The following is a 12,415-nucleotide window of genomic DNA, read 5'->3' as shown; positions in this document are numbered from 1 at the left end:
ACTGAGGCAGCAGAGGAAAATCTCTTCAATTGCTAGCCCTCTAAACACATGCACTTTGTAAACCACTGGAGGTCTTAGGTATCTTTTCACTATCTCTCTTTCTCCCTAGAATGCATATTCTATGATGCAAGAAATTTATCTGTTTTGTTCACCAATGTGTCTTCAGGGCCTAAACAGGACTTGACATGTGCTGAATGCTGATAAAAATTTGTTGAAATTTGAATTCAAACTCAAAATTTGTTGAAAAGAGAGTGAAAGAATAAAACAACTCTATTATTTATTAGCATTGTTAATTTTTTTATTATTTTATAAACAAAGAAACCCTAGAAATATGTAGGTGGGGTTTTTGAACAAATAGAAGAAAGTAAAGCAGAAAATTATAAAATGAAATGAATGAAGAAGTTCAAGAAAGTTTAAAACAATAAAAATGTAGTGAAATTATCAACCTTCAGAGGATCCTGCTTTACATAAACTAGCAGCATCCCCAGAGACATTGATACCATGGTCCCATTGAATACTGAGCCTACTACAGTGCTTTCCTTCGTTACTCATGTTCTTTCTTTCAGACATGAATCCTAGTGGAAAGTTCAAAATCCAAGCGAGCATACTATGTTGCCTGGAAAGAGTAGAGACCCAAAACCCATTTGAGGAGTTTGTTTTTCTTTTATTTGCTCTTATATTCTATGTCTTCAGGTTCCATCTAAGTCAGTCACAGTTTCTGAGGGCCCAGGGTCCTGTGGACCACCCGCTTCAGAGCAGCCTTCACTTCACTATTTCTTAAGCTGTAGATGATGGGGTTCAACATGGGAGTCACCACTGTGTAGGACAGTGACAGCACCTTCTTGCTCTCAGGAGAGGTGCTAGATCGGGGTCGGAAGTATGTGAGGATGGCAGTGCTGTAGAAGAGGGAGACAACCAGTAGGTGGGAGGAACAGGTGGAGAAGGCCTTGCGTTTCCCCTCAGCTGAGGGAATCCTGAAGATGGTGGAGAGGATGCGGACATAGGACCCCAGGATCAGCAAGAAAGGGAAGAGGATGAACAGGACAGTGGCTGTCAGAGCCTCCAGTTCAAAGAGAGAGGTATCAGCACAGACCAGTGCAATGATAGGAGGGCTGTCACAGAAGAAGTGGTTCACCCTGTTGGGGCCACAAAAAGGGAAACTGAAAATCCATGTTGTTTGAACAGTGGCCACTGGAACCCCTGAGAACCACGAGGCAGCTGCCAGCTGGGCACAATACTTATGGCCCATGATGACTGGGTAGTGCAAGGGGTCACAGATGGCCACATAGCGGTCATATGCCATGGTGGCCAGGAGGCAGCACTCAGCAGCCCCAAAGAAGAAGAAGAAATACATCTGAGTGGCACAGCCAAGGAAGGAGATGGTTGTGTCTTGGATGATCAGGGTCCCCAGCATCTTGGGCACAATGACCAAGTTGAAACCTATCTCCAAGAAGGACAAGTTTCTGAGGAAGAAGTACATGGGACTTTGTAGTGCAGAGTCTGCTGTAGTGACCAGGATGATGATGACATTGCCCATTAAAGTAACCAGGTAAATGATCAAAAAAAGGAGAAACAGTAGAGCTTGCAGCTCAGTGGACAGAGCTGAGAAGCTTACAAGAACAAATTCACTGACAATTGTCCAGTTTTCCCACATCATTCTTCTGCCCAGGATTTCACTGGGCATTCAAACTCTAGGAAGGCAGGAAAAATCTTCACATGTTATTTATATTTCAATCATACCCTTAGAAAGGGAACCACCTGTGGACCCATTCCCCACCTTTCTCATTATAGTTGTTGAGGATCAAATATCCATATGCTCCAAAATGTAATTAAAAAATTGACCATTGGATTCACAAATTTTTTGGAAGAATTCTATTCTTTTTTCCAGAATTGAAAAATACCATAGATATCTATAGAGGTCCTGACTTTTCTCTTCTCAGTAGAGGATGGTCAAAGTCACAGCTTCACTGTCACGCTCCTACCCTATCTCTCAATGATCAATGGTGCTAAGAGAGCCAGGCAAGCATTTATGAAGAGAGGGGTCTTGACTCACTATGAAAGGTGGTGAGGTCAGGCAGGGTGTATTTTCTGCAAAACAAAAGTGTTGCAAGGAAAAATGAAGGAAGGTAAACCAACAGTTACCAAATGATTCCTGAGAAGGGGACCTGAATGTGTCCCAGTCTCAAGAAGCCTATACTCAGGAGATTTCACCATATTGTAGAAATCTCCATTTCTACACTCAGAAAATTGCAATACAAACAAGAAGACACACAATACAGGAAGTGCAGTTTATCTTGATCCTAGGGCCAAATATTCTCCATGAGCTGTAAGCATCAAGATAGCATCAGAACCGTGGACAGATTCTAGATGTATTAAGCATACACTTTTCATCATCTCTCTTGGTTAACTTGTGTTTTGACTCCCGAGAAATTTTGAAGCACACATTTTACATGTTAATAACTTCAACTAATATATACAAGTGTGACTATAGGAAGAGATCCCATGAAAAAGAAACAGATTTCATCATTATATCAATAACTAAGCTTCAAAATTGGGACCCTGAGATTCTTTCTCATGACTATAAACTTAAATGAAGAAATAAATCTAAAGCACTTAGCATGTTGTCTGGTACATTATAAAGGCTCAATAAATGCTAACCATCAATTATTATAACATAATGCTAGATCTACCTTCTAAAATCTTATCCAACTCATTGCCCAAACTCATTGTGTCCTCTACTCTTCAATCCCTAAGACAAAATAATTTATTCAATAAATATTGATTATCACAAGATAATTCTGTGTGCCAGACACTGTTCTAGATACTGAAGATAATACATTAGTAAATAAAATGAGCAAAAATCTCTGTCTTCATAGAACTCACCCTGTCATAGGGAAGACAAGGGATAAACAAATTATGTGAATAGAATATATAGTATGTTAGATGGTGATAAGAACAATGGAGAAGAATAAAGTAGTGGAGAAGGCAATCAACATTTGGGTGTGGAGAGTGTCAGGGAGAGCTTTACTGAGAAGATGGCATTTGAGTAAAAATACTGAGCAGGTGTAAGAGGTGAAGTTGGAGTGGTGAAGGAAGGAGGGAGGTAAAGAGAAAAAAAAGGGAGAAAATGCTATTTTAATTTTTTTTTTTTTGCTGATCCTTATTCATTTAAAAAAAAACTCAACCAGGGCATTGCTTCTTCTATGAAAACTTCTTTGATATCTCATCTATTTTTATAATAAGAATGAACATTTATGAAGCACCAAACAAGTGCCATATACTATTCTAAGTGTTTTGCATGTATTATTTAATTCTCACAACAACCTAAAGATACAGGTACTATTATTAGGCCGATTTTACAGTCAAGTAATCCAAGACACAGAGAAGTTGAGTAATTTTTCCAAGGGTAGGTAGCCAGCAAGTATTGGTGTCAGGATAGGTATCCTGTATGATCTGAGTCCAAGTCATAGATTTAATCATCAAGTGATATCTTCATCCACTTTTTCAGAATGAGAATAAATCTGAGCACATAGGTGAGGGGAAGCCAGAGGGTCTGGTACAGGGTGGTAAGAGAGCAAAGCAAAACAATTTATATAGATGAGCAGGAAATACCAATATATTAGCAACACTGGAGAACTGGAATACCACTTTTGTAGTCCTTGTTTTAGAATACTCATTTATTTGTGTCTCTGTCTCCTACTCTAGACGGCATGCTCCTTTAAAGTAGAAATTCTTATCCCAATGTCCATCGAGGTGGATATCCAATAAAGTGTTATTGAATGAATTAATATATGATGAAGAAAATGTGGGAAATAACCAGGAAAACATCTATATACACATATTGGAGGTACAGTGAGCCCCATTCATAAGGAATATAAACACACACACACAAAATAACATACAGTCTCATACAATTAACACGGATTTAAAGAGTGATAAGAGATGTAAATTGTACTCATCATCTTACTCCACCTCAAACCTCCTCCTCGTAGTCCATTTCAGTAAATGGCACTACCCAAAAGTACAAGCCAGGAACTGGAATACAATTCTTTAATCCATCCCCCAGGCTTGATTATTTCTCCTCCTAAACACTGATTGAGCACCACTGCCTTTAGGTTCTGGCTTTCATTTTCTCTGGCCTGGAGTATTGTAGGAATCAACTTCCAGTTCATTCTCTTCAGACCATCTTTGGCTTTTACGTGATCTGACAGCAACTCTGATTAAGGCATTTACTGTCTTTCAATCACTCCCTACTACCCTTGGGATAAAGTACAAACTCCTTAACAAGGTCTTCTTCTCTGCTCTCTGCTTGTCTTTATGGCTTCAAATTCCCCACACAGCTGATCTTTAGTCACACAAAAATATTTTCCGTTCCTTGCACACATCATGTCCTTTCACCCCACCCTCCTTGCGTTTGTGCATGCAGCTCTCTTCTCTTCAAACCTCTCCCCGTGACGACATACAACTTTCTTCTCATCTTGCATGCAAGTCTCAGCTGAAGCATTCTTTGTGAAGTTTCCCTTTCCTCCTTTGGCAGAATCAAGGAATTATTTATTTTATTCTCTCATAATGCTTTGTGCAAACCTCCATTAGAGACTTTCATAATTGTGTACACGTGCATCTTTTTTTGTTATTATAATTGTTAACACCATGAGGACAAATCTTTTCTTTCATCATTGTATCTTTTGTACCTAGCAGAGTGCTTAACTCCAAGTGCTCAGTGTTTAAAGTAGCCTGAGGCTTAATTATTTTTACAGTAGATTGATGACACTATTTGATCTCTAGCTGAGTCTACAATCATGTTTCTGAGTGTTTGCTTTATAGGTGGTATATTAAGTTATCTTCCAAGGTATATTATTTTGTTTAAATTTTTTGCTATGTTCTGAGAAAATATTTTAAAGCTTTATTATAATAGCTTTGTATCACTCAGTGTGCCACTCCCTCAAATATTTAATCAAAATGTTCCCTGGAACAGAGCCAAGACCCTGAGGCACATCACTTAAGCCATATCCCAAAATGGATTGACACCAATTTTTAATCTATGCTTTTTGGGCAAAACCATGTATTTTTTTCTATCAGTGACCTTAAATTATTTTAAACACTGGTTGGATATAAAAAACCCACAGTTTTAGGTATTGTCATCTAGCACATATCTCTTTAATGTGGTAACAAAGATCTCATGAAAGAGTTTATCAAATGTCCTAGTGAAATGCAGGTAAACCATATCAACACTCATTCTTTACACTGAGTTCGAACATCAGCTTCCTTGTAAATCCTTTTTTAACCATCCCCATCTCCCAACTGGGTAAAAATAATTATTCTCTCCTTGTGCAACTATTTTTACATATATATACTCTCTTGCAAATTGTGTACTCCTTGGAGACAAAAACAAAATCATATCCATCATCGTATCCATATTACATTGCTTGATACCTACTAAGTAACAATAAATGTTTGTTGAATTACTAACATTTATTTTAATGACATTAGTTAATTGCCCTAACATACTAATATTTATCTTAGAAAGTGAATGAAGTTCTTTGTCATGAAATTCTTAGTGAATCCATGATGCATTAGAGTAATCACTATTTTTTAAAACTTTTTGTAAAAAATCCTTTTAACAATGTTTAAATTATTATCTGATAAGAGAGATGGAAATAAATGTACAATTATGAAACAACATACAAATTTGAATTCTTATTGTTATAATTATTATTGATATTACTACAGCTCCTACAATTTCAAAAAGACTCTAAATCTAACCTTTTGGTAAAGCAGGGTTGGTTAGACAGAAAACAATCCAATGAAGTGTAGCCAAGACCCATGACAGTTGAAACCAAAGGAAAAGTGCAGCTAAGAATAGTTTGAGAATATCCTAAGGACACACAACCAGATGATACTGGTGTGGCAGTATACAGTTGGACAACGGCCAGACAAAGGGCTAGGAATAAAAAGGTTTTCAGGCCAAAAATTCAGAAGTTACCAGAGAGTATTGCTGCATGTTCAGTTAGCGAAGCTGAGCGAACTTGCAGCCTGATAGTAGTATTTTTTAACTTTTTAAGCAGGGATTCCCCCTCCATTTTTTTCCAAACCAAATTTTACAGAGAATTGCCACACTTAAATCCATGAGGATGAACAAGGGCAGGGCTCAGAGCTCCACCTGCTTGGCTTTCACTTTTGTCCTATCCCCTAAAATGGCCCCTCTTGCATCTTAAGGCCCTAGGGCTGCAAGAAACACAATGTGAAAACCTGACTTAGGACTTTGCAGCTGCCTCCTTCCCATAGTTGTAATTCTACATTTTCCTTTACTTGTCTTGATTCCTTTCTAATCTTCTCCTTTATATTTCCTTCTTTTGACCTATCCTTTCCTCTGTTTCTCTTTCATACCTTTCATCTTCCTCTTCTGCTTTTAATTTTTATGTTTCCCCCCTACTAAGTATGGAAGGGATGGTAGAAGGGAAGTTGCTGGGAAGACTTTGAAGACTTGACTTTCCTATAACTGCATGTGTAGTTATGGCTGTAAAGATGTTGTCAGTGTAGTACAATTCAGGTACTAGTTTACTACTGGTTTTGCAAAGCACAGAACATTTGACACTTGACAAGTGTGGTTGTGACTGCAGCCATCAGAGAGAGGGAGAGAGAGCCCTAGGAGGAGGAAAAGTTATGGGGAAACTTAGTTGAGGTTGCCTGTTCGGCTACATCTCTCTGTCCAGAGCTTCTCCTATCAGGGATAACGTCTTAGAGACTCTGTGCTTTGTTTCAATAAGGAAGAACTAGATAACATACCTAAGAGAACCTTGTGAAACTCCAAGGACTTTGGAGCTGTAAATTCATAATTAAAATTCTGGCTATTATTTATTTTTGAATGTGAGACACTGAGCTACTGACTTGACCTTTTCTGAGTTATGGTTTTCTCAACTGCAAAATGATAATGATAATAAATGCTCTAAATGCCCTGACAGGGTGGTTGTGAGAGTGAAATGAGATAGTATATATGCAAACAGTTTGAGCATGCTAAAGCACAATAGGTATCTTACCATTGTTTTCTATCCTTTCTCGGGTTCCCTAATTTGTCAAGTCCTATAAAACTCCAAATTCTTTACTTGAGACCCCTGATCTCTTTTCTTGTCTCTCAGAAACGCGTCAAAGAAGATGGATTTTTGGTGGTGAGCCATCACCCTCTTTACAAGAGGTTTCACGTCTGTGTCCCATCCTCTCAGCCTTTACTCACCTCCTGAGAATGGCACCTGTCTGCATACGTTCCAGAAGCTCTAGTGTGTGTCAGTCATTCTAGAGCAGCCTTAGGGTGTTTCTGTGAGTGATTCCAGTCCAAGGGAGTCCTAAATTATGCCTTTGTCTGTGCAAGTTATTCTGGAGAAGCCCTGGGCTGTGTCCATGTCAGGCATGCCAAAGACACTCTGGGCTCTGCTTGTCTCAGTCCACGTTGCTGGTGAATTCTGAGCTGTGACTTTGTCACATTCTCAAAGAAGCTTTGTCCCAGGGCTGTGTCAGTCACCCTAGGTGAATTTGGGCTGTGACTGGGTCAGTCCCTGTAAAAGAGCTCTGAGCTTCACAGCATTCGTCACTCCAGAGAAGCTCTGTGCTCTATGCTGGGCCTCTAGAGGATTCCAGGTTACGTCTCAGGACTATTTCATTCCCTGCTGTTTACTGTAGGTTAGTGATTCCCCCCAATGTTTCCTCTTCCTCTGCTGAAGACATCGATTCACTTTCTGACAGGTATAAGTTTGGGGGAGTTCCTAGAGTGCAAAAATTCATGAAGATTCTGCAATCCTGTAATCGGAGGAAGGACTTTATTACAGCTCCAACTTTTCCTGCACTTGTGAGGCTGTAATTGCAAAGGGACAAAACTCAGTGGTCTATGTATCCTCCAAGGTTTGTACCTGAGAGAGAGTAGAAAAGCAGACAGTATTATTTTTCAATTTCCCCTCACTTTTGATACCCATCGGGCTGGCTCTCAGGAGTATTTTCTGAAGTGGACTCGGGAGAAGTTTTCAAGCATGAGGAAGAGAATCCATTAATCATTGTCTAAACCAAATGGAGGTTATTAATAAACAGCCATTATCAGTCAGCTGGGGATGCTCTTTGTTTGGGGGGTTATTAACTCCTGGTTAAGATGAGAAGAGGAAAGTCTGACTAACAGTCTCAACAGTCTAACCCTTCTGGAATAGGAGTTGAAGTGGAGATGGTGAGGTGAAATCACTACTGTGGGATAAAATTTCCCCCATGATAAGGGCTCAAAGGCTCAAATGGACATCTGAACATTGCTCACAGTGCTTTTAAAAGAGACATTTGATTGCATGTTTCCTACCGAAAGCAGTGGCCATACCTGACTTGTTCATTATTGTTTGCTTAGTGTCTAGCATGGTATCTGCACTTAGGTGTTTGAATTTTTCCACAAGACATATTTGATACACTGGCCTCTGGCTCACTACCACCTACATAACTTGGGCTTTTCCATTTTGATTGATTAGGATGGCACATTCATCTTGCCTTCTGTTCTATGGAAATACTCCACATTCCCAAAAGAAGTGATGATAGAGAAGTGGCTCAGTGGATAAAAAAGAATAGTTATTTGTTGTTGCCCCTGATAACACTTTTCTTTGTCTAGTATCTTCTCTAAATCTCTTTTGGCTCCCATGCTTACTTGGATACAATCAAAGATAGTGTGAGGGTAGATACGGCCACCTGACTTCTCTCTGCCATTCTTCCTCTCATCCCTAGTCCTGTTCTCTACAATTTGGAGGAGGAGCAATCATAAACACAGCCTGTAATGGCCAATGAACAAATGCTTAAAATCCACTTAGAATGTCCATTCATCTGACAGATATTTATTGGACACCTAACATACAACAGGCACTAAGGATTTAATAATCAATTCAAAACACATGGTCCCTGGCCTCATGGAACATACAGTTTGTTTTTGAAGACAAACATCAAAGAACCATATGAAAATGTGAAATTACAACTCTCATGAACATGTAACTAGAAGAAAATACTGTAGTTGCAAAAATAGCACCACCATTTCCTCTCTCCCTGGGCATAATCTATGACCATGAGAGAAGGGGGTAATAATTTTATAAAATTATTATAAGCAGCAACCTAAAGCCTTCAGCCATGTTTTTGGGTAGCCAAGAGAGAAGCCTTACAGAGGTAAATCAGTCACCATGAGCTACTTTCTCAGCCCCAGAAATCTCAAAGTGGACCTCTGTGAAAGTGGGAGATGAAGAAAAAGAACTGTCACTGCCCTATCTAATGATATGTGGTTCTGAGACTATTGTGAAAAATAAAGATGCCTTGAAAATGATGAATTAAATAAGAAAATATTTATCTTCTACTTATGTGTTAGATTCTATTGTTTCTAATAATTAGTGCATGTCTTTGAGAGATGAGTTTGAATATTTGTATTTGGTTCACATTACCCATGGAAAAATCTGGAGGAAAAAAATATATCAGCAACTCACACTGGTGTAGATGTTGAAGTTGGAGAGGTCACCACACATAGAACTGTTTTCTGGAGTTAGGATTTCAGTGGTTATTTTTCAATGTCCTGGTTAAAAGCTTTGTGGATTTTTTTTTCTTTTTGACTCAAACACTCAGATGATTGAAAGCATTTCTGAGGGGAGGACTGTGGTAGATGCTTGTAGTTCCTCCTCAGTCCTCTTGAGTCACTTTCACCAGCTCTGTGCCCCCTTGTCAGCTTCTGCAAGCTCTACTTTTACAAAAAAAAAAAATGTATCAAGGTAACAAACACACCTATCACCTCCCAAAGTTTTCCTGTGTGCATGTGTGTTGGGGGAAAGAACACTTAGCATGAGCTTTACTTGTAAACTTTCTCTCTAACAGCTTGTACCTGAAACCTTCAGAAGTCTGCCCTTGGGCACTGGGGACCCTCTCCAGGAAACAGAGGTACCTTGGAGTTTCATTTTTCTCTCTGTCCCATCTCAGAGTCCACCAGTAGCCAATGGATGGCTGATGCGGGAGTATAAAATCCTACTTCCTATGACCTGACGTGAATGGACTGTGAGGTTTTTTTTATGCTCTGGGGTTCCCTTCTGGATCAGGCTGAGTCTGGGATTGCACCTGAAATTGCACCTTTGCTAAGCTTCTTCTCCATTCTTATTCAACTTTCCCCACTCAATCACAGGTTTCTCCTTAATAGGTTAATTTCACTTGCATCCTCGGCTCCATATATGATTCCGGGAGAACCTGGACTGTGATGAAAGTTTTGGTCCCAAGGCAAGTCCAATTCCTGTTGTCTGGGGGTAGATATTCTGGAAAGGTAGAAAGGGATTCATAATAGAGATATGAAGAAAAAAGCTTTAGGTTTGAAAAGAAAATCATCTCTCACACCTCTCTTGTGGATCTTTTCCAGACCTCCAGAACACCTATGCTCTACCATGGGAATTGGTCTTGCTCCAGAACCAACCCTCCTCTCTTGAGTAGTGCATTTCTCCACATGTAATCTGCTGACAAGTCCTGTCAATTCTTCCTCCAAATATTATTTAGAATTGATTCCTGTGCATACCACTCTACTCCAAGTCGCCATGATTTCTCAGCTGGACTACCTGTCCATTTATTCATCTTTCATACACTACTGAAAAATCAGAGAATGATTTCATTGCAATGTGAAAGTTTTTCTTGAGCAAGGCAAACCAGAATAGATAGAGTGATACCCTTCAACAATGGGGTAAATGTTCTTAGGCCCTGGCATCAGGAGCTCTTGTAGCTGTTTTTCAGAAAAATTTAAAAATGTGCCTACCCAAGTGTGATCCATTCCCAGGTTAAGGGTACCTCTTGCTTGTGTAGCACTTGGCTCCTGGCAAGTGGCACTTATTCCCATGATTACCTAAGGACTACTTCACTGGTTTAGACTGTGAAATCCATGTTTATTGTCTCAGCATCAAACATCATTGTTCTAATTAAAGCACTACTATTATTTTCATTTCACTGTTACTGTATATTTTAAATATCTACTCTGGCAAACTCTAGCCTCACTGAGCTCCCTGCCTGGGAAATCTATGTCGTTTCTCTAGGTACCAACTGCTGTTTCTATTAATGCTCTGGCTTCAAAGTTACATGTATTTTGAGTCTAACTTTAACCCTGACCATATTTTCCCATAATATTTTTAGTGCAGAGTTTTACATAACATAAATTTTTCAGGAATGTCTATGTCATATTAAAACAGAAACACTTATGCAGTTATTATTTTCAAAGAGTTACAGAAGTTACACATGGAGTCACTCCTGGATGGAATTGGAGCCCATTCTTCTAAGTATCACAAGAATGGAAAAACAAGCACCACTGTACTCACCATTAAATTGGTACTAATTGATCGACACTTACGTGCACATATGGAAGTAACATTTATTGGGTGTTGGGCAGGTGGGAGGGGAAAGGAGGGGATGGGTAAATTCACACCTAATGGGTGCAGTGCACACTGTCTGGGGGATGGGAATGCTTGTAGCTCTGACTTGGGCCGTGCAAAGGCAATATATGCAACCAAAGTGTTTTTACACCTGTAATATTCTGAAAGTTTTTTTTATCATTTCAGTATATTGTGGGGGTACAAAAGTTTAGGTTACGTATATTTCCCTTGCCCCCCACCCCACCCGAGTCAGAGTTTCAAGTGTGTCCATCCCCTAGTGAAATTTTTTTAAAAAAGAATTTTGTATGACAAAAAAAATATCTCTATGAACCACAACCAAACAAAAAATAAAAAATGTTCACCATTATTCATCATCAGGGAAATGTATACATGCATATTAAGACCACTGTGATATATCACTACACACATATTACAATGCATAAAAAAATTGAATGTAATTCCAAAAACATTAAGAAAATTAGAGTAAAAATACATGCACAATCAGATATTAAAACATTTTATAATACTACTCCATGGTATTTTATTATATTCTTTCATAGTATTAAAATATTTTATTATTAATATGTCTCTTTGTGTATGCTTTGAAGTTTTGTGCTTTAGGAAAATAATTGACACAGAACAAAGCCCAGGAGCACTGCATATATAGGAGGAATTCAATAAACAACAGTGGGGCAATGTGAGGGGAAAATAAATTTTACATTCTCACCTTAAATAATACCACAAAACATATCCAATATAACAATGATTTGAATGTAAAAATAAAGATCTAGTTAAATTTTAAAATTTATTTTATTAAAATATTTAGTATTACTTTAATTAATATTTATTTTAGCATTCTGAAGACCTTTCTTATCATGTATTCTAAAATAGAATTCATTTAAAAATTTATTGGTTTGACCCTAAAAATTAAATGTTTAGGCATTAAAACCCTAAAATAGAAATTAAATATAAATTACAAAGGAGACACTATGTATAAGTTGATGTTAAGAGATTCTTACAAATTACCC

At 38.4% G+C, this 12,415-nt stretch overlaps 1 protein-coding gene across 1 annotated transcript; it reads right to left on the bottom strand.

The window, feature by feature from the left end:
• Positions 1-687: 687 nt before the first annotated feature.
• On the bottom strand, positions 688-1,680 carry LOC123642379 (olfactory receptor 10A4). The gene has a single exon (XM_045557410.1). It carries the CDS (start codon positions 1,655-1,657, stop codon positions 710-712), a length of 948 nt encoding a protein of 315 aa, XP_045413366.1. The 5' UTR covers positions 1,658-1,680; the 3' UTR covers positions 688-709.
• Between the last annotated feature and the right edge of the window lie 10,735 nt (positions 1,681-12,415).

The sequence above is a fragment of the Lemur catta genome, chromosome 7, assembly GCF_020740605.2.
Source record: "Lemur catta isolate mLemCat1 chromosome 7, mLemCat1.pri, whole genome shotgun sequence".
In the NCBI taxonomy this organism is placed as follows: domain Eukaryota; kingdom Metazoa; phylum Chordata; class Mammalia; order Primates; family Lemuridae; genus Lemur; species Lemur catta.
This window is presented reverse-complemented; position numbering and strand designations above follow the sequence as displayed.